General features: G+C 44.6%; 1 protein-coding gene across 2 annotated transcripts in view; it reads left to right on the top strand.

Annotated features, from left to right (window-relative positions):
• Positions 1 to 19,182, top strand: part of ALKBH3 (alkB homolog 3, alpha-ketoglutaratedependent dioxygenase) — a 63,173-nt gene that overhangs the window by 22,163 nt on the left and 21,828 nt on the right. For both annotated transcript variants that reach the window (XM_030559997.1, XM_030559998.1), the window contains exons 7-8: positions 3,399 to 3,487; positions 6,578 to 6,787. In XM_030559997.1, the coding sequence (XP_030415857.1) occupies positions 3,399 to 3,487; positions 6,578 to 6,787 (299 nt within the window). The remainder of the gene's footprint in view (positions 1 to 3,398; positions 3,488 to 6,577; positions 6,788 to 19,182) is intronic.

Genomic DNA, 19,182 nt, shown 5'->3' with positions numbered 1-19,182 from the left:
GCATCTGATGCTGCTGCCTGCAGCACGGCTTCCAGTATCTCCATGCGGTGAGTCTCTTGGCTGCTTCTCTCTGGGTTGTCCCCGAAGACCCAGCAGTCAATGCTGTATTGCCCTTCGACAGCAGGCCCCTATTTGCGGAGCAAACAGACAGCAAGTTGCATGGCCTCAAGGACTCCCACACCACCCTAAAAACCCCGGGTCTCTACACTCCAGCCCCAGCGCATAAGTGGTTCAAACTGCAGCGGGGCCAGAGAGTCTGCCTCGACAGGACCAGCCCCATAAATGAGCCGAGGGTTACAAGTGCCGCCTGAGCCACCTGCCATCAACCTCTGCCCAGTCGGGCTTGACCTGTTAATAAGCAGGGAGCCAAACAGTTGTTTTGAGTGTGCGCCTGAGGGTGGCCTACCAGACTCTTCCCCGGATCCATCTTTCCCAGTGCTCTCCAACCGCCTTTCTCCTTTCCTTCCAGCTTGGACTGCTATAACTTCGGACCGCTGGGTCCTCAACACAGTGGAATGGGATTATACCCTCCAGTTCCTTTCTATCCCCCTTTCCCACCCACCTTCCCCAGCCCTCTTCAGGGACCCCTCTCATGCAAGTCTCCTCACACAGGAGGTGAAGGGGTTACTACAGCTGGATGCGGTGGAAGAAGTTCCTCTCGAGTACAGGAACAAGGGGTTCTATTCCTGGTACTTTTTAATCCCAAAGGTGGTCTGCGGTCCATCTTGGACCTGCAAGTCCTCAACAAGTACTTCCAGAAGCTAAAATTCCACATGGTCTCTCTGACTTCTATTATCCTCTCCCTGGATCCAGGAGACTGGTATGCCACTCTTGCTTGGACTCATACTTCCACATAGCGAGCTTTCAAGGACACAGACACTTCCTCTGGTTTACTGTGGGGTCCCAGTTTACAGTCCTCTCGTTGAGCCTGGTGACAGCACCGAAGGTGTTTACCAAGTGCATGTTGGTGGTAGCGGCTTGCCTCAGGCTCTGGGGTATCCAGATATACCCATACCTCAACAACTGGCTCGTCAAGGGCAGCTCCAGGTCTCAAGTTACGGTGCTTCAAGCCATGTGCCGCTCTCTGGGCCTGCTGGTGAATGCCAAAAAATCAACATTTGTGCCAGTGCACAGGATAAAGTTCATCGGAGCGGTCCTCGACAATACCTGCACCAAGGCGTTCCTGCCACTGGAAAGGTCCACATGATGATGAACCTCATTGCGAAAGTCTCCGCATTCCCTCTGACTACAGCCAGGGTCTGTCTGCACCTGCTGGGCCACATGGCAGCATGTACTTATGTGGTCTGCCATGCCAGGCTCCGGATGTGGCCCCTGCAACAATGGCTGGTGACAGTCTATTCCCAGTCCTGAGACCCCCTGGAGAAGATCGTTACCATTCCCCAGGCAATACTTACCTTAGTGCAATGGTGGACTGACCAGACACTCCTGGAAGGGGTTCCATTCAACAACCCTCCTCGCTCCATCAAGTTGGTGTCAGACGCCTCGACTGGGGGCATATCTCAGCAACTTTCAGACACAGGATGTGGTCCCCAGAGGAGACACAGTTACGCATAAATGTCGGAGTTCCAAGCAGTCCAGCTGGCATGCACAGTCTTCTTGCCCCACCTGTCGGGCAGGGTGGTACAAATCCTGACGGACAACACAGCCTTGATGTTCTACATCAACAGATAAGGGGGAGTGCACTCGTCAGCTCTCTGTCAGGAGGCACTCCATCTGTGGGACTTCTGCATCAGCCTTGAAATCCAGCTGGAAGCGTATCGCCTTCCCAGCATCAGGAATACACTCGCAGACCAGCTCAGCAGAGACTTCTCCTCTCACCACGAGCGTTCACTCCATACAGAGGTAGCCTGCATGATATTCCAAAGGTGTGGAACTCCCCAAGTGGACTGTTTGCTACCAAACAGAACAAGAAATGCTACCAGTTTTGTTCTCAACAGGGTCTGAGCAAAGCGTCCCTCTCCAATGTCTTCCTCCTGTTGTGGTCAGGAAGCCTTATGTACGCGTTCCCTCCAGTTCCATTCATCAGCAGGGCCCTGGCAAAGAACTAGCGAAACCAGGCACGGGTCATCATGATCGGCCCAATGTGGCCTCGCCAGCATTAGTTTGGCATGCACATGAGCCTGTCACCGGCCCCTCCCTGGCCCCTTCCAAACCGACCGGACCTGCTGTCATAGGACCACGGTCAGCTCTTACATCTCGACCTCGGGTCCCTCCACCGCTCGACGTGGATGCTGCAGGGCTGAACCCGGAGGAGCGGACCTGTTCGGAAGGAGTCCAACAGGTTCTTCTGGAAAGTAGGAAGCCCTCAACTAGACTGACTTACCTGTCCAAGTGGATGAGGTTTTCCTGCTGGCCGTCCGAACAGGCATCTCTCCCTTGCTTTCCTCCATACAGGCTGTCCTGGACTACTTGCTCTATTTGAGGAAACAAGGCCTGGCACACTTCCATTAGAGTGCATCTTGCGGCCATCTCCGCTTTTCACCCACCGATCCAAGGACAGATGGTGTTTTCCCATGACATGATGGTCAGATTCTTGAGAGGGCTGGAGAGACTCTTCCTGAGGTGTGGGCTCTTGTCATGCAGTGGGATTTTAGCTTGGTCCTCTCTAGGCTCACTGGCCCGCCCTTTAAATCTCTGGGTTCCTGGTCCCTTTCTCATCTGTCATGGAAGGTCAGGTTCCTGGTGGTACTGGTTCAGCCCAGCTGCAGACAACTTACATTGTACCTCAGCAATGCTTCACCTTCCCATTGCTCCATCCTTTTCAGTAGACATTCCCTAAAACTGATGCAGATGTTTTGGGCATCATTTAAACTAACAGAAAGCAAAGCAACCAAGGGCTACAGGTAAAGCTTCAAGTTAGCCTCACTATCCCTTAGCGGGGAGGGATAGCTCAGTGACCTTGTCTAAACTTGGCTAAACCCAGGCCAATCCTTGAGGGGGCCATTTGGGAATTTAGTTGGGGATTGGTCCTGCTTTGAGCAGGGGATTGGACTAGATGATCTCCTGAGGTCCCTTCCAACCCTAATAATCTATGATTCTGTGATCCATACCTCACCCTAATGTGCCTACCTGTTGTAGCCCAGAAAATGAGAAATTTTGTGTGGTTCTGAGACCTCTGCAAGGCATGGACCCCACACAGAGAGACGATTAGAATTTCAGGCCTGTTTCTGAATTTTCTTGCTTCATTGGGTACCATTTAGACTCTTCATGGAGGGGTGAGCACTTTATAGGGGTCACCTTTTAATTTTGGGTGAGAAGGTTAGTGCTCCTTGATCATCCCTTGCAAAAAGCTTCTCGAGAGTCTTGCACTTTCACCTCCTCGCTTCCTAGCCAGTTGATACCTGATTTGTAAAGTTTTCCTATTGTTCTTTCTTTAGATCTATCTTACATGGAGCCCAGACTTACTTCCTGGTATGGGGAACTTCCTTACACTTACTCCAGGTTAACAATGCAGCCAAATCCTAATGTACGTATTAATTTATGATGGCTTTTTCTTTGTAGATTGCAGTAATAACTTTTTTAAAGTTTTTTAAAAGATAGACAAACATTTGCACTGTGGATCCCATCTGATTCCTGATTACCAAAGTAGGTCAATGGTATATATGCCTGCTTTATGGAGTTTCATTATTTGTGGATTTATTCAGACTTATAATTTATCACTTTGAGGAGCCTTTTCTGGTGGTAGGGGATTAGCAATCGCTACTCCTAAATTCTATTCCAGGTTCTGCTTCTGACCAAGTTCTGACCTTGGGCATGTCTCTTAACCATTCTGTATGCCTCAGAGACAATATAATGTTCTTTACGATAATAAACTCCCTTTAAGAAACTTTTAAAATAAACACTTCTTGATTCTTCTTTAGGCAGCATTCAGGCATATTCTCGCTACGTGTCTGAGTGTAATCAGATTAGTACACATGACCTGTCTGTTTAGCAAGATCAGATTGTACCGTATAATTTCCCACGCCATTTTGCTATTTTTGAAGGGTCAGAAACATTGCAAAGTGACTTTGTTGACTTTTTGTTCATGCTCAGTCACACTCTGTCAACACTGTTGTCCATTTGGACTGTGTCCAGGCGTTTCTTTGTTTGAAATTTCCATGGCAATAGATTCCCCTGTGTTAAGCCATAAATTAAGAATAACTTGTAAGAACTAGGTTACATGAGAGAGGGCTTCTGTCGAGTCCCAGATATCTTCACTGCTGCCAAGGAAAGATACATCCCAACAAAGCAGAATTTGAGGGAAATGGGATTTTGCACACAGTGCTTGAGTAAACAATCTGAGATGGAAGGGTCTGGCAGTCATGATAATGCTCTAATAAAGGCTGTGTAATTTAGGATGGAAAAATACAGACAGCCCATGGATTGGGATGTATTCAGTTACATAGTGTTTTATTTAAATGTTTTCTAGAAAGAGGTGGTGGAATCTGGATGGCTCTGGAGGTTGGCAATGCCATATGGAGCCTTTCCACCTGCTGATCGGTTGTTCAAATCCAGCTCAGAATAGCTAAGCAGTGAAAGCTATTACCAGTTGGTGGGAGGGTTAGTATGAGGTTAGAGACGAGGCATGGTGGTGGGTTAGTATGAGGAAAACTTGCCTACCACTGTGTGTGATGTACTTCTTCTATGAAAAGGCAAAGACCCTCAGTCTTCAGGACTGTCAGTGATTCTCTCTCTCTCTCTCTCTCTCCTCCCCTTTTCTGATTCCTTTACAGCTGGGGATTTCCCTGGTGTGAAGGAATCCTCCAGTGGCATAAAGTTTGCAGAGCTCTGGCAATCCCTGCTTGGCAGAATGGGACCATTACCCCAGTGTATCTTAAAGCAACTTTAGGATCCAGGTAGAGGGATAGAGGTTTAGAGCATAGCTTAGCCGCATCGAAGTATCAGGCCCTGGAAGTTTGATATGTAGCAGTGTGGGGATAATAGGAACTTGAAACCCTCCCAAGTGCAATATGTGCTTATAGTTGTGTGAATCATGGTATTAGAAAAATGTTTCCTTGTAAGCAGTGAAATATGTGGTAACCTGGTAACCTTTCATAACAAGAGGACTTCAGTTACTGCTCATTTACAGTGGAGTTCCTTTTGAATCACGCATTCACATCCACATTTCTACCTGATGAGGTTGCCGGTGGGAATATTGTCAGAGTGGAAATCAAAGAAATTAAGTAATGATCAAGCAGTTACTAGAAAGTGGTGCTGGTAATTCCTCGTGAGCCCTCTCCTGTCAGTTCATTTCAAATTCCTCACAAACTGTAATCCTGTAGATCCAATGGTTTTCTTTCTTCAGGCAGCCCACTTGTTAAATGTGACACTTCAATGCAATGATCTCCCTGAACTACAAGCTATTTTCATAGATAATCATTCACATGGCACCTAGGTATTGATGGTGGTGACTGAACTAGAAATACCTAGGATAGATAAGAATGCTGTGATTAGGTTCCAATGCCAGAGCCAGTAGATAAATGGACCCCTGGTAAACATGAAGGAGGCAATGTGGTCTTTTAATTAGAGGAGGAGACTGGGAGTCGAGACTCCTGGGTTCTAGTCCGTCCTCTGCCCCTGACTTGCTGTGCAACCTTGAATAAATCCCTTAACCTCATGTGCCTCAATGTTTCCCTTATATAAGGGGGGTAATGATTCTGACATATCTCACATTGGGGCTAGAAACTTAGTTACTGGCTAAAAGCACTAAGAGATCCTCAAATGAAAGGCATGATATAAATATGTAAAATCATTATTAAATACCCATGATGCATTGAAAGCAATTACAGTAGAATCTGTATAATTGCTATAGACACTGGGCACAGAAACGTTAACAATACAATGACTGTAGTTCATGGAGATTGAGATCCACTTATGTCTTGAATCACTTTATAACAAACTATTAGAACATTAAAATCAAAGCACAGAAGGTGAGCTAGACTCATTAAGCAGTACTATTAGAGCAGGGAATGCAGGGACACAGAATGGCAATGTTATGCCAGCACTCACCTTGTACTCCTGGTGAACAACCCTAGGCTTTATGTGCCAGTTAGCCACTGGTTCCAGAAGGGCTGACTTCCTCATGAGTTGCAAAACTGAGGTCTTGACCATTTGTGGTCATAGAAGATTGCAGTTCAGTGTTCTTTAGTCATCATCTCAGTTAGCAGCCATAATGTTTATCCCTGGGCCTCTTAAGCAGATTTCTTCTCACAGTTAACCAGGAGGGCTGGAACAGCTACAATGTTATGAAAGGCCAGGTGGGCGTGCAAGGCAGAATAGCAGCATGCCTTTGGTGGTGAAATAGCAATGACTCAGTGCTACCATGACCACACAGAGCAGAAGGGCTGCACTGGAAGCATGTACTAAAAGTTTAGGAGAGGCATAGGGTCAGTTGGCTTCATGTTTATTTTGCAAAAATATTGTGGGCCTTGTACCCCTTCCAGTCCCAGTGATTTTGCCTTTGCTTTGCATCTCTGATACCCTGAAACTTTTCCCCTTCTGCACTGGTACTTTCTCCAGTGCGTCTACCTCACCTCCTGCTCTTCTCCCTATGACCACTTTGCTGTACTGATTGCAGTGGCATCCTCTGCTGACCATGCTGAAGGAGCACGTCGAAAAGGCCACCAGTCATACCTTTAACTCTCTGCTCTGCAATCTGTACCGAAACGAGAAGGACAGTGTTGACTGGCACAGTGATGATGAGCCATCATTGGGGAGAAACCCTGTCATTGCCTCCCTCAGCCTTGGTGCCACCCGAATCTTTGAGATGAGGAAGAAACCCCCACCTGTGAGTGTTTTCTTACTCTCACCCTCATTCTCATTTTCTTGGGTCTTGGGGTCTAGATAGCAGTGTGAGGTTCTCATCACTAGTAATACTACATTATTGTGAAATGCAAGATCCCCAAAAGGGAAGGACACTGTATCTGCTTTCCAATGTGTTATGTCCCACTCAAAATGACTCCAAAATACACCATAATCTGTATACGGTAAATACAGAAATCACTTCACCTATCTCTGAAATGCAGCCATTCTGAATTGGAATGCAACAGCTGTTTAACTGCACAGGAACATTTCACTACAGTGAAATTACGTTTTGAGGATTCCTGCAGCCATGGTAAAGACCTTCCAAGTTAGCTAGAGTAGTGATTCTCAACCTTTCCGGTCTAGCGTACCCCTTTCAGGAGTCTGATTTGTCTTGTGTACTCCAAGTTTCACTTTACTTAAAAAATACTTGCTTACAAAAATCAGACATAAAAATACAAAAAAAGTCACAGCACACTAGTACTGAAAAATTGGTTACTTTTTTCTCATTTTTACCATATAATTATAAAATAAATCAAATTGAATATAAATATTGTACTTACATTTCAGGTATAGTATATAGAGCAGTATAAACAAGTCATTGTCTGTATGAAATTTTAGTTTGCAATGTTGCTAGTGTTTTTTATGTAGCCTGCTGTAAAAGTAGGCAAACATCTGGATGAATTGATGTACCCTCTGGAAAACCTCTGTGTACCCCCAGGAGTACATGTACCACTGGTTGACAACCACTGAGCTAGAGCAGCGTCAGGAGAAGACCCTGCGAGAAGTGGGCACATAACATTAGAAGGGGGTTCTCACACACAGACTTACTGAACTACTGTTTTTGTCACCAGTTAATTGATGCCTAACTATAAGGTATGTGGGGTAAAGAGCAGCTCCAGTGGATATCCAGTACATAAAAGACCTCTTACCAATGGCCACTCCTTGGCTGTGGTGTATGAGTGAGTAGTGAGAGATAATGGACTAGGGGCGAGGAGGAGAGCAATTTAATTTATTTCTCTGTGATGCCAAACTGCCTCATCATACCTCTCAAATTAAGCAGAGTCTGAGCCAGGCATTACTTGGATGGGCACCTCCTTGGCCTCCCCCTGATTCTGCAGGAAATGGTATTGATGATTAAGTAGGTAGCACTCTCCCGTCTGAGTCAAGGCTGACCCAGCTGTGTTGGGAATACTGTGCTTTCAGAAGGGCTGACTTCCTCATGAGTTGCAAAACTGAGGTCTTGACCATTTGTGGTCATAGAAGATTCCCTAGTAAAAGTAACAGATCAGTCCGGTATCCTGAGCTGACTGTATTTTGACTTTGGGCAGTTATGTTAAATGCTTCTGCATTTCAGTGGTGGTGGAGTGGTTTTATATAGTTTGCAAGCACTTTGGGATGGAAGTTGCTGTCTATCTGTAAAATGTTGCTGTTGGCTTTGAATACATTGATGCAGAAAGCAATGTAGAAAACTACTAAACTATCAGGAAAAACCTCTTCATGTAGCAAGTACAGGGACTGTTAGAAGTTGCACTTTAATAGTCTGCATGGACCATTTTGTTTTAAACAGTCAAGTTCACAACTGGAGGAGTAAATTACATGAGTCACATTTCATACTAATTTTCCCCACTCGTCTCTTCCTCAGTTTTTAGTATTTCTCTGATTCCAAAACAGGTGAGTCAGTCGCATCAGTGGCCATATTAGTGTGTAATGCCCTGGTGACAGGGAAAGTCAACAGGAGACACCTTTGGGAAGCTTTAGTTGGTGGCAGGATTGACTAGATGCAGGGAATATTTCTTTTGGGAGGGTCAGGGTTTAGCAAAATTTACTGAAATTCATGTGAACGGTGCAGCTTTTCCTTAACACTAGAAAGAAGCATATTAAATGTGCATAGCCTCTGGGCAAGCTTTCTATTCATTCTCAGCTCTGGAAATTTGTTCACTGTGGGGAAAGGAGAGAATCACGCCCACTCCATACAAGTTTGACTGTTGCCTTTAACTTGATGGAACAATTTCTTATACAATGCAGTGTGGAGCAAAGTACGATTTCTTAACAGAGATATCCCTGAGGGCCACTCATTCCTTTCCTCAATATCCCTTCTGAATCTTAGTTTGTAAATAAAGAGTATTCCTTTGCATTGAAAGTGTGACATTCCTGGCAACATCAGTTGCTGGAAACATACTGGAACTGTTTACATCTTAGAAGCAGATCACAGTATCTTCCTAACACCCTCTGCTTTTTTTTGCTCCTTGTCAATATGTCTCCATGAGATCTGCTATGGATCTTTTCTGGCATGGTGATGATTTATTGGGGCCAGGGATTTTGAGTGGTATAAAGTTTGACTGTGTTCTCAGAGAGATTGGAGCCAGAATATAAATGTTGTAATAGGAGAGCATTCTTCTCTGTCTCTCTCTATTATAGTATTTGCATCAGTGAATGCTACAGTTAATATTGCAAAAGAGTCTTCGCTATAACTCCTTAGTTGCATTTAGGCATAGCTTTCCATATATGAGCTCAGCTTAACATCTGCACTCTTGGAAAATTTCAGAGAAATTCAGTTGAGCTGGTTTGTGTATGAAACAGACATGTTTCCAGCTGTAAAAAGAAAAGTTTGGGTTACTTTAATTTGCATTCAGATAACTGAAAAACAGCGTGAAGGTGTAAATCAACCTCTGTTAGAGAAATAAAATCAAGTCAAATTAGGAGGAGGAAGATTTGGGTGGTATTTAAAGTAAGAAGTGACATAGGAAAATTTTCTTTTTGTTCATTTGGGGTTAAGGAGGATACCATGAATGGCATAAAGCACTGTAGGCTGCTGGGCCTACTCTCCCTCTCGATAGCAGTTCTTATGTCAGAATATGTCCTTCACAAGCAGAGGAGAATTTATTGTGGGAGGCTGCCAGGGATCCTTCTCACCCTGGTGGTATTGTGCAGGCTGTGCATCCCTGGGTAAACACGTTGCACAAAGTGATCACTCCATATCTGACCTATCAGTCCTCATCCTCAAAGGAATCACCTGCACAGCACCTTTAAAGGACAAGCATGAGAACTTAAATTCCTAATTCTGCTAGACGCTGAGTTAAGTCGATTTAAGTTATGTTGACAACCATATGCCGCTTTAATTACATCGAGTGTGCACATCCACACAACGGTCCTTCTGTTGGTGGAGTGCATCCACTGGCGGTGCTCTTTCAGCGACAGAACGTTGCATTGTGGATAGCTATCCCACTGTGCAGCTTGTCACTCTCTGCCACTGGGAGATCTGAGGATGGATCTCAGTGCATCATGGGGGCATGTTCACCATTCCATGATGCAGTTCTTTCCATCCATGGGCTTCTAACTTCATTTCATGCCTTTTTTGAACAGCCCTGGTAAACTCTGTACCCATCATCTCTGCCTGAAAGCATGGCTCCTGAACTGCTGACCAGTCTGGTAATGAGCATTATGAACACAATATGGCTGGTCCTGCAGTATTACATGAGCTGGGAAACAGAAGGTGAATCTGTGGTGCCTGCCCTGCTCTGTGAAATGAAAAGAAACAATTCACGATTGCTTCTGGCATTCACGGAGCAGCTGCACATGGTGGACTGTCTGTACTGAGCTTGGGAAACAAGCACTGAATAGTGGGATCACATCGTGATGCAGATATAGGATGACGATCAGGGGCTGCAGAACTTTCAGATGCCAAAGCCACTGTCCTGGAACTGTGTGTGGAGTTCATCCTCCCCTGTGATGCAAAGACACCAGAATGAGAGCTACCCTCTCAGTGGAAAAGCAAGTAGCGATAGCTGTGTGGAAGCTTGCAGATCTAGATTGCTACTGGTCAGTCTCAAATCAGTTTGGAGTTGGAAGGTCCACTGTGGGGGTTGCAAATGTGATACAAATGTGCAGGGCCATTAATCACCTCCTGCTATGAAGGACTGTGACTTTGGGTAATGTGTGGGAAATAATCGATGCCTTTGCAGCAATGGAATTCCCTAACTTCAGCGAGACAGTATCCCAGTTTTGACCCCAGCCATTTTGTGACAGAGTACATTAACAGAAAGGGCTACTTCTCCATGGTCTTGCAGGTGCTGGTGGCTCACCGGGGCCATTTCACTGATATCAATGTGGGTTGACCAGGGAAAGTTCATAACACACGCATCTTTAGAAACACGCTGCGTGTCAGGACTTTTTCCAAACTAGAAGATTCCAGTGGGGGATGTGGAAATGCCCACAGTGATCCTTGGAGACCCTACCTGCCCTTTGCTTCTGTGGCTCATGAAGCCTTACACTGGGAACCTAGACAGCAACAAGGAGCATTTCAACACAGGACCAGGAGGTGCCGAATGACCATTGAATGTGCTTGTAGCTGATTAAAAGGTCGGTGGCGCTGCCTTTTTGGCAGTTTAGACCTCAGTGAGGCAAATATTCTGATGGTCATAGCAGCTTGCTGCACTCTGCATAACATTTGTGAAGTGAAGAGGGCAAAGTTTCCCGATGGGTGGAGCTCTGAGGTGGATCTGCTGTCTGCTGATTTTGAGCAGCCAGATACCAGAGCAATTAGAGGAACTCAGCCTGGTGGCTGTTAGAATCAGGGAGGCTCTGAAGGAGCATTTTGATAACGAGCACCAGTAGTGTGTCTTTATGTGATATATTTGGTAAGGCAGTGTTTACTTGCCACCATAAGTGGCCCCTGTAATGCTTGCTTCCTGAGCCTTTAATTGAAGGGGGTCTATCCTGCTTATAGCCACTTTGAATTTTAGCAGCAACTGCCATGTGCACGACATGAATACTAGGCTTTAATAAAAGGATAAAACACCTTTTTTCCTTTTTGCAAACAGGACATGGCAATGAGGAGCAGTCTCTTAGTTCAAGCTCTCACAGCTGTGTGTAACTCCAGCTTTCATCATGAAACCAGTCTCTAGGGGTGGGGTGGATTGCAAAGGGTGCTGTGATGGAACAGGAAAATGCAGGGAATGTGTTGGGGGAGTTTGGGGAGGGCATGGAATGACATTCTGTTTTGGCTGCAGGGGGAGTCGTGCATAGATGTGTTCAGACTGCAGCAGTATGAGGGACTTGAGCATCTCTGTCTGTCCCTCCCAGTAGCTTTATCATCTGCTCCTATCCATGTCTCCTTTCCAGGCTATCCAGCCTGTATTTTTCATTTATTGTCTCCTTCCACGGTCATGTTTCGCTGTGTGCTGCATCTGTTGACTGCAGCACTACTCTAAAAATCTCCTTCTGGTTCGCCTCCTTATCTGATAGAAGCGCTTTGCCAGTGTGTAGGGGTTGGTCCTCAAGGGCACATCTTTAGAAGCCAAAGAAACAATGAATAGAGATGGTGTGGAGTGTGCACTCAAAGCCATTAATTACAAAAGTAATGTACACCCCTTTCTCACTGTCCCTTTGCTAGCACACAGCTCAGTGGGAGTCCCAAATATGGTAAGTTTGTTAGGGGGTGGAGGTTGGGAATGGGTGAAAAGGGACAAAGGGTCTGAGTGGTTTGCGAAGAGGATCACTGTACACGCCTGGGGAAAGCTGGAGTAATCAAACCCGATATCTCACTCCTGAGGGTAACCCAGGGTGCAAGGGTGCAGCTCCTTCATGTATATGGCTTCAGACTGGGTCCATATGCTGCTTACCTGCCTGTCGCTTTGGTCCCTGCAGTAATAATTGCCAGTTGGTGCGGCAACGTTTCCTATAGCGAGGGCAGAAACAAGTTAGCTTTGCCAAGGAATCTTCGGCAGAAGATTGCAGAGTGTCTACACAAAAGTTTCCTAGAGATCTCTATGGAGGATTCCCTGGGTCATCCCAGAGTACATTAACAAACTTTTCTGCCAGGTCTCCACTATGTAGCTCTATAGGCTCTGTTGTTAATTTCTATCTCTTATCCCTCCTTTACCATCTAACAAAATAAATGAGACCTCAGTCTCCTATCACTGTGCAATATCAAAGCAAAATGCCTGCTTACCAGCACTTGCTTCTCCTGCTTCATGAGCGCCAGAGCCAGAGTGCTGGGACTGACTAGACACCTCCAGAGTAAAAAATAGGCCTGGGGTTGCCACGTCATCAATGACCCTGTCACACATCCCACATCCTCCTCCAATTCCACTTTCTCATCCACCACTTTGTCCTCGGGGTTGACTCCACTGGCTGCTGCTTCCAGTTGCCCCAAAGTAACCATGGGGCGCTTGGCGGTGGGGTCACTGCTAAGGATGGCGTGCAGCTCCTCATAGACACAGCACGTCTTCAGCTCTGCACCAGAGTGATGGTTGGCTTCCCTTGCCTTCTTGTACCCCTGCCTCAGCTCCTTGATCTTAGCATAGCACTGTTGCATGTCGCTTTCATGTCCCTTCTCCTGCATGCCTTGAGCAATCTGCCCATAGATATCAAACTTCCTACAGCTTGAGTGAAGCTGCGAATGCGCAGCCTTTTCTCCCCACAGACCTAGCAGATCCAACAGCTCCCGTGTATTCCATGTAAGAGTTTATCTCTTGCGGAAAGCTGGCGTGGTCAGCTGGAAAGATGGTATGTGAACAGTCCATGCCACATAAACAAGAAGAGGAGTTTCAAAAATGCACAGGCCTTTAAGCAGGGAAGAGGGGCATGCCTGTGTACCTGCAGCGCAGCAGAGTTCAAACTGCTGACCAGAGCGGTCATGATGGGCTTTGTGGGACACATCCTGGAGACCATTTAGGGTAATAAAAGCAAACTCACTGTCTACACTGGGGGGCATCACAAAAAGCTCTGTGTTGGTCGTAGAGGTGATTTTGTTTTGTCGGCATAGCAGGGGAATTAAATCAGTGGGAGGAGCACTGTTGTGTGTACACCTCCACTGCGTTATCGATGAAAGCTGATTTTTGTCAACAAAACTGTGTAGTGTAGGCAAGGCCTAAAAATCATGGTCTCAAAAGGGTAACTGGTTTTATGGCTCACAACTGATACTATTGCTAACCCTTCTTTGTCTGCAAAGTTTGCAAACCTTTGACAGAAAAGGTGTTAATTGCCCACTTCATTTTAAGTGATTTCTTACAATTTATGTAAACCCCTTATGCTTAACAATCGGTCCCATCTTGTGTTTAGTTGTGACATTCTAGTTACCTTTTCCAGCCCTGAAGAAGAGCTCTGTGAAGCTTGAAAGTTTTTCTTCTACCAACAGAAGTTGGTCCAATAAAAGATAGTACCACACCTACCTTGTCTCTTCCATTAAAATGGCATCCTCATCTGGTATGATAACATCTACTATGGGGGAGAAATAGACCTGTTCAAAGAGTTGTTCGTGCACTAAAATTATGCATTATGTAGGTATAATGTTTGTTATATGTGTTTACTACATATGTCTGTGGTTTTATATTGTCTACGCTAGCCAGGTGATGCCTTTTAAAATTCTTTCTCTAGTTCTATTTTGCATTTTAATGGAGATGTCTCTTGGAGGCTCTTGGGTTGGCTAAAAGGGAAGTACTCAATAGAATGTTCTAAAGCGTAATCCCCAGACCCAAGATAACCTTTGGATGAGTTTCTGTAAACAGTATCGTGTGCCTGAATGGTAATCAAGTTTAACATCTTATACAGCACATGATGCATGTTCTTTTCAAATTCTAAACACTGTGGTATTTTGACTAGCTTTGCAATTTCCCTTTGAGCTTCCTCTGACGCCAGAAGCTCAGTCAAGCAAGAATTGCAGGATTCTGATGGAAATTATAGCCTTTCAAAATGTACCATCAAGACGTGATTGTCATATTTTAATATGCTATTCCTATTTTCTTGAAAAGATATAAACTTGACTTTAGGCATTTGGAGTCTGATTGCTGCTCTCTACAAAAAAAAAGGTTAGGGGTCAGTGAACATAGTTTAGGAAGGGGAAGAAGAATTCAGATTAATAGTCACAGGCTTTCAAGCTATCTAGTTTATCATCTGCTAGCATTAGAACTTCAGGTTATCCAGAGTTAATCCTGAAGCCCTTCTGAGGGGTGGATAAATAAATAAATCACTTCCCTCCAAAAATCAAATACCCAAGTGTTCTGTAGGTGCTTGTATTTTTGAGCTGAGCTTCTACTGAACAGATAATAGGAGATTCTAGTAATTTATTATTTTGGTTCAGGGATTTCAAAGGCCAATGTGCCTCTTTATATTTTGCCTCCTGATGCTGCCTCCAAAGTAGGGCTGTCAAAATGGAAGGTATTACAGATGTTAATCCTGGTGTCCTGGTTAGATTGGAACTTAGATTATGTTCTGCCAACCTGAAATTCCACCTCCATTTTCAGTTGGATACATTATTAGTCTCCTCTTCATGCTTTAACTCATGTAATGTTTCTGTGCTTAGCGAAACTGCTACTGGATTTCATAAGAGCATAAAAATGGCCATATTGGGTCAGACCAATGGTCCATCTAGCCCAGTATCCTGTCTTTTGATAGTAGCCAGTGCCAGGTGCTTCAGACGGAGTGAACAGAACAGGTAATCATCAAGTGATTCATCCCCTCCCGCCCATTCCCAGCTTCTGGCAAACAGAGGCTAGGGACACTTCAAAGCATGGCTTTGGATCCCTGCCCATCCTGACTAATAGTCATTGATGGACCTATCCTCCATGAACTTATCTAGTTGTTGTTTTTTTTTACTCTGTAATAGCCTTGGCCTTCACAACATCCCCTGGCAATGAGTTCCACAGGTTGACTGTGAGGTTGTGTGAAGAAATACTTCCTTTTGTTTGTTTTAAACCTTCCACCTATTAATTTCATTTGGTGACCCCTATTTCTTGTGTTATCAGAATGAGTAAATAACACTTCATGATTGGTTTGGAGAAAGTAAATAAGGATTTTATAGACTTCAATTATATCCTCCTTTATTCGTCTCTTTTCCAAGCTGAAAAGTCCCAGTCTTATGTATCCTCATATGGCAGCCATTCCATACCCTTAAATCATTTTTGTTACCCTTTTCTCTACCTTTTCCAATTCCAATATCTTTTTTGATCTGCACACATAATTCAAGATGTGGGCATGCAATGGATTTATATAAAGGAAATATGATATTTTTCTGTCTTATCTATCCCTTTCATAATGATTCCCAACATTCTGTTAGCTTTTTTTTATTGTTGCTGCACATTGAGTGGATGTTTTCAGAGAACTATCCACAGTGACTCCAAGATCTTGTTCAGTGGTAACAGCTAAATTAGACTCCATGATTTTATATGTATAGTTGGGATTACGTTTTCCAATGTGCATTACTTTGCATTTATCAACATTGAATTTCGTCTGCCATTTTGTTGCTCATTCACCCAGTTTTGTGTGGTCCCTTTGTAATTTTTCATGGTCTGCTTTGGACTTAACTATCTTGAGTAGTTTTGTATCGTCTGCAAATGCTGCCACTTCTGAGGTGGCTTCATTTCACTTTTGGGTGAAGTAATCTTAGTGTGTACTCCGTATAAATGGCTTTGGAACCCCTTAGGATGAAAGGTGCCATGTAAATACAGTATGATGCATGGCATATTAAGGTAGAGCAGTGGTTCCCAAACCAGGGTTTGCGAAATGTTACAGGGGCTTCTCAGGAAAAAATTCCCTAATGACGAACAGAGCTGTCCGTAGGGACCCCGAGCAGCACGGGGCCAGCAGCCCAGAGCCCCTGGACTTCCCAGAGTTAAGCAGATCAAAGCAAGCATATCTATCAAACTTCAGGACTCCTTATAAGAAATGGAAAGGGAGGTGGATATTTTTTGCTGTTTTTAAAATTAAATAGGTAGCTAGTTTTGGTTTTAAAATTATGAAAAACAAGTTTAAGCTTTTTTGTAATGTGCATTGTTTGCCTGGACTACTCAAGACCTGAATGCTCGTGTAGGAGGAACTCTTTGAGTTGGCTTCTTAAATACCTTCCTGCTGTTTCACATCTGATACTCCTTGATGAAACATAGGAGCCTTGTCTTATAACAGGCTTATACAAAGTAATATAAGCTACAAAACTGAGATCTTGGAAGAATGTAACCGTTTTCATAATGTAATAAAAATACTGTAATGATAATTAATAATTAATAATAATGTGTAATAAGCAAATCGTAAAAACAAATTTTATATTTGCAAGATCACCGCTTTTATAATTTATACTCAGGTAAAGGAGAAAATTCCTAGAAATATTCATTTTTAGGAGGGGGTTCGTGAGACTTGACATTTTAATAAAAGGGGTTCACCGGTTGTTAAAGTCTGGGAACACTGAGGTAGAGACTTGCCTTGATAGAGAAAAAAATAAAAGCAGCCCCTCTCTGTCGTGCGCACACACACAACATGAGGACTGTAAAACAGTGTAAGCTACTGAGGTGGTAAAATAGTGCTGCTGAAGAGTGTGACAGACCCAGGCCAGTGTGGTACAGGAGTCTGGTAGAGGGCAAATATGCTAGTCACTAGCTGAGTAGTTTTCTGTTCCCTGAGTGACTGGAGCAGGGGCTGCACTAGAGTAATCAGGAACCTGCTAGAACCAATTAAGGCAGACAGGCCGATTAGAACACCTGCAGCCAATCAAGGCAGGCTAATCAGGGCACCTGGGTTTAAAAAGGAGCTCACTTCAGTCAGGGAGGGAGGAGCTAGAGGAGAGGAAGTGCGTGTGAGGAGCTGGGAGCAAGAGGCACAAGAAGCTGAAAGTGAGAGGCTGTGCTGCTGGAGGACTATGGCGTACAAGTGTTATCAGACACCAGGAGGAAGGTCCTGTGGTGAGGACAAAGAAGTTATTTGGAGGAGGCCATGGGGAAGTAGCCCAGGGAGTTGTAACTGTCATGCAGCTGTTACAAGAGGCACTATAGACAGCTGCAATCCACAGGGCCCTGGGCTGGAACCTGGAGTAGAGGGCGGGCCCGGGTTCCCCCCAAACCTCCCAACTCCTGATCAGACACAGGAGGAGTTTATCCAGACTGTGGGGAAAGTCACTGAGGTGAGCAAATCTGCCAATAAGCGCAGGACCCACCAAGGTAGAGGAGGAACTTTGTCACGGGTGCTAGATTGCTGGCCCAAGTTTTCATCCACTAACAGATACAGCATAATTAGTAGTAGTGCAAGTGTTTCCCAGGCAGCTCCACTGGTGTGTCTCAAATCATTAGGAGGTAGTGGCTTAGCCTCTAATGCATTCAGTCTTTGCCTATCTTCTGAGACAGCTGTCAAGGATACCAATGGTCTAAAAAGTGAGTTTTTGCAAAGTTGACATTTGTCAGCTAGAAAGTGGAACCCTTCGGCTCATTTCATATAGGCCACTGAAGACCTGTCACATGGTGACGTGTTCCTAGAGTCATTGAGTTTTAAGGCCAAAAGGCACTACCAACTCATCTAGTCTTATCACCTGTATATCACTGGCCCCCAACACCACTCAGAACCTGCACGCTAAACTCAGCAACTGAAAATAATAAAAGTATAATAGTCCACAGGCAACTAGACTGCTTTGAGCCATAGGCAGACAGTTTTAGGGACCAAGGCACACCAGTGCCCGAGGTCTCAGCAATGGCAAGGAAATAATTGAAAATCCAGGCAAGTGACCTGTACCCATATGCTCCATAGGAAGGTGAAACCTTCCACCCCCCAACGTCACTGCCAATCTGACCTGAGGGAGAATTTCTTCCTGCATCTAAGGGCTGCTGAGCCTTATCCTTTACCCTCATGAGTGACACCATCATACAATTGCACTTGTAAACTTGTCCAGCTCTCTTAAAATTAATTAAGTTGTTTTACCCCGGAATTTCTATTGGGAGGGTGTTGCACAACCTCACCCCTCTGATGGTTAGAAATCTTCTAATTTTCAGCATGAATTTGTTCATGGCCCGTTTATATCCATTTGTTCTTGTGCCAGTGTTCTCCTTTATCTTAAATAGCTCTTCACCTCCATGATATTTAACCTCTGGTGTATTTATAGAGAGTAATCATATCCCTCAGTCTCCTTTCCACTAGACTAAACAAGCTAAGTTCTTCCAGTGTCCCCTCATAAGAGAAGCCCTCCATTCCCCCGATCATCTTAGTAGCTCTTCTCTGCATCTGTTCCAGTTTGAATTCATCTTTCTTTAGCATGGGTGATCACAATTGTACACGCTATTCCAGATGAGGTCTTACCTTGTGCCCTGTACACTGGCATTAATATTTCTCTATCTATACTCGTAGTGCTTTGCCTGATACTTCCTAGGATCATATATGCCTTTTTCACAGTTACATCACATTGGTGGCTCATCATCCTGATATCACCCACATACCCAGGCCTCTCTCCTCCTGTCGTTTCCAGCTGATGAGTGCTTAGGTTGTAGAAGATTCTTATTAGAGCCTATGTACATGACCCTGAACTAGGTACTCTTGAATTGCATCCTGTTAATGTACTCCAGTCTTAAGTCATCCAGATCTTTCCATATAATATTTTGATCCTCCTCTGAATTGATGATTCATCCC

This window comes from Gopherus evgoodei, chromosome 4 (assembly GCF_007399415.2).
Source record: "Gopherus evgoodei ecotype Sinaloan lineage chromosome 4, rGopEvg1_v1.p, whole genome shotgun sequence".
NCBI classification, from domain to species: domain Eukaryota; kingdom Metazoa; phylum Chordata; order Testudines; family Testudinidae; genus Gopherus; species Gopherus evgoodei.
This window is presented reverse-complemented; position numbering and strand designations above follow the sequence as displayed.